Genomic DNA, 1,247 nt, shown 5'->3' with positions numbered 1-1,247 from the left:
TAGTATCGCTGATGTGGCCACAAGAAAGAACAAATTCTGTGAAAGTGTACTTGATTTATCTAGCGCTCCTCCCTCATTGTGGGAGTCGTACACCTGTTGCGCCTTGAGGCATTGCGGTGGCTCTCCCGACACCCATACATGTTCGCACAGAACAGAGGCCTCCGTCTAGATGTTCTTTTGTTAGCCCTAAAGAAAGAATGCACATTTGAGTGTTTTCTGAGTCTTACCTACTCAAAAAAAATATTTGTACCATCGACTCGAAGGAAGCCTTTGGGAGAGAAGGGGTTCCCTCCACTACATCCCCAGGGGCTGGCCAGTGCCTTGAAAAAACTCAGTTGGATGAATGAGTGACTACCTTCTACAGAGCACACTCTGGTTTAGGGCTGTTCTGGCAAATTAAGGCGTGCCTTGTGCAAAGCTGCTTTTTCCTTCTTGAATTGGCTTAATCCATGGCATAGAGAAAACAATTATTTCCCTACCAATAACTGCTGATTAATTTTTTTCCTTTTCCCAGGCAGTGGTTATCATGGGTGTGGTGCTACAAGGTGCCAACCTGTATGGCTACATCAGGTGTAAAGTAGGCAACAAAAAGAATTTAACCAGTATGGCTACCTCTTATCTTGGAAAGCAGTTTTTAAGACAAGTAAGTGTTTTGGGGAGCGAGGATAATCTTGATAAGTTGTCAGTGATGTTTAACTTCTGGTGCTTTAATTTTTATGCTTTATATAATTTATATATATATAATTGCCTTAAACTCAATTACTTTGAATTAATTGTGGTAGCTCTAAATGCATACTTTTGAAGAGCTTTTTTTGGTGTGGTTTTAAGTAGATCGCAGGAACAAGCTAAAACAAAATAACACCATATTAAAATTGCTTTAAAGTATTGAGTCCTGCACAAAGATCCCTCTCCCCCAACATAAAACATTCTCCTGTAATCCCCTAGTAGAAGTATTTGAATCAGGGCTTTCAAAGTGATGAATAGTATTCATGGGTAGATAGTTTATTCTTTAAGTATCTTGTGAAAGATAGGTCTTCACGTGAGTAACACTGGACATCTGTGCAGTGTGGACAGCAAACCTACTGTCATGAGGCTGTTCAGGGTGTCCAGCACGAAGGGTTAAAGAGCCCTGTGTCCTCAAGCTCAGGTGAGCATCAGCATCACCTGTGAGGCTTGTTAAAAATGCAGATTGCTGGACCCTTCTTCCCAGAGTTACCTTATGCCGTGGATCTGGTGGGAGCTCAGTT

The 1,247-nt window shown here is 41.7% G+C and overlaps 1 protein-coding gene across 1 annotated transcript in view; it reads left to right on the top strand.

Annotated features, from left to right (window-relative positions):
• The window catches only part of LOC101656392 (trans-golgi network vesicle protein 23 homolog B), a 23,399-nt gene that overhangs the window by 20,484 nt on the left and 1,668 nt on the right, over window positions 1–1,247 (top strand). The window contains exon 6 of the mRNA XM_045293476.1: window positions 515–643. Within this exon, the coding sequence (XP_045149411.1) occupies window positions 515–643 (129 nt within the window). The remainder of the gene's footprint in view (window positions 1–514; window positions 644–1,247) is intronic.

The sequence above is a fragment of the Echinops telfairi genome, unplaced genomic scaffold (assembly GCF_000313985.2).
Source record: "Echinops telfairi isolate 266 unplaced genomic scaffold, ASM31398v2 ScPeMD7_2010;HRSCAF=2546, whole genome shotgun sequence".
NCBI lineage: Eukaryota > Metazoa > Chordata > Mammalia > Afrosoricida > Tenrecidae > Echinops > Echinops telfairi.
Note: the sequence above shows the minus strand (reverse complement) of the source record. Positions and strands in the feature narration are given on the sequence as shown.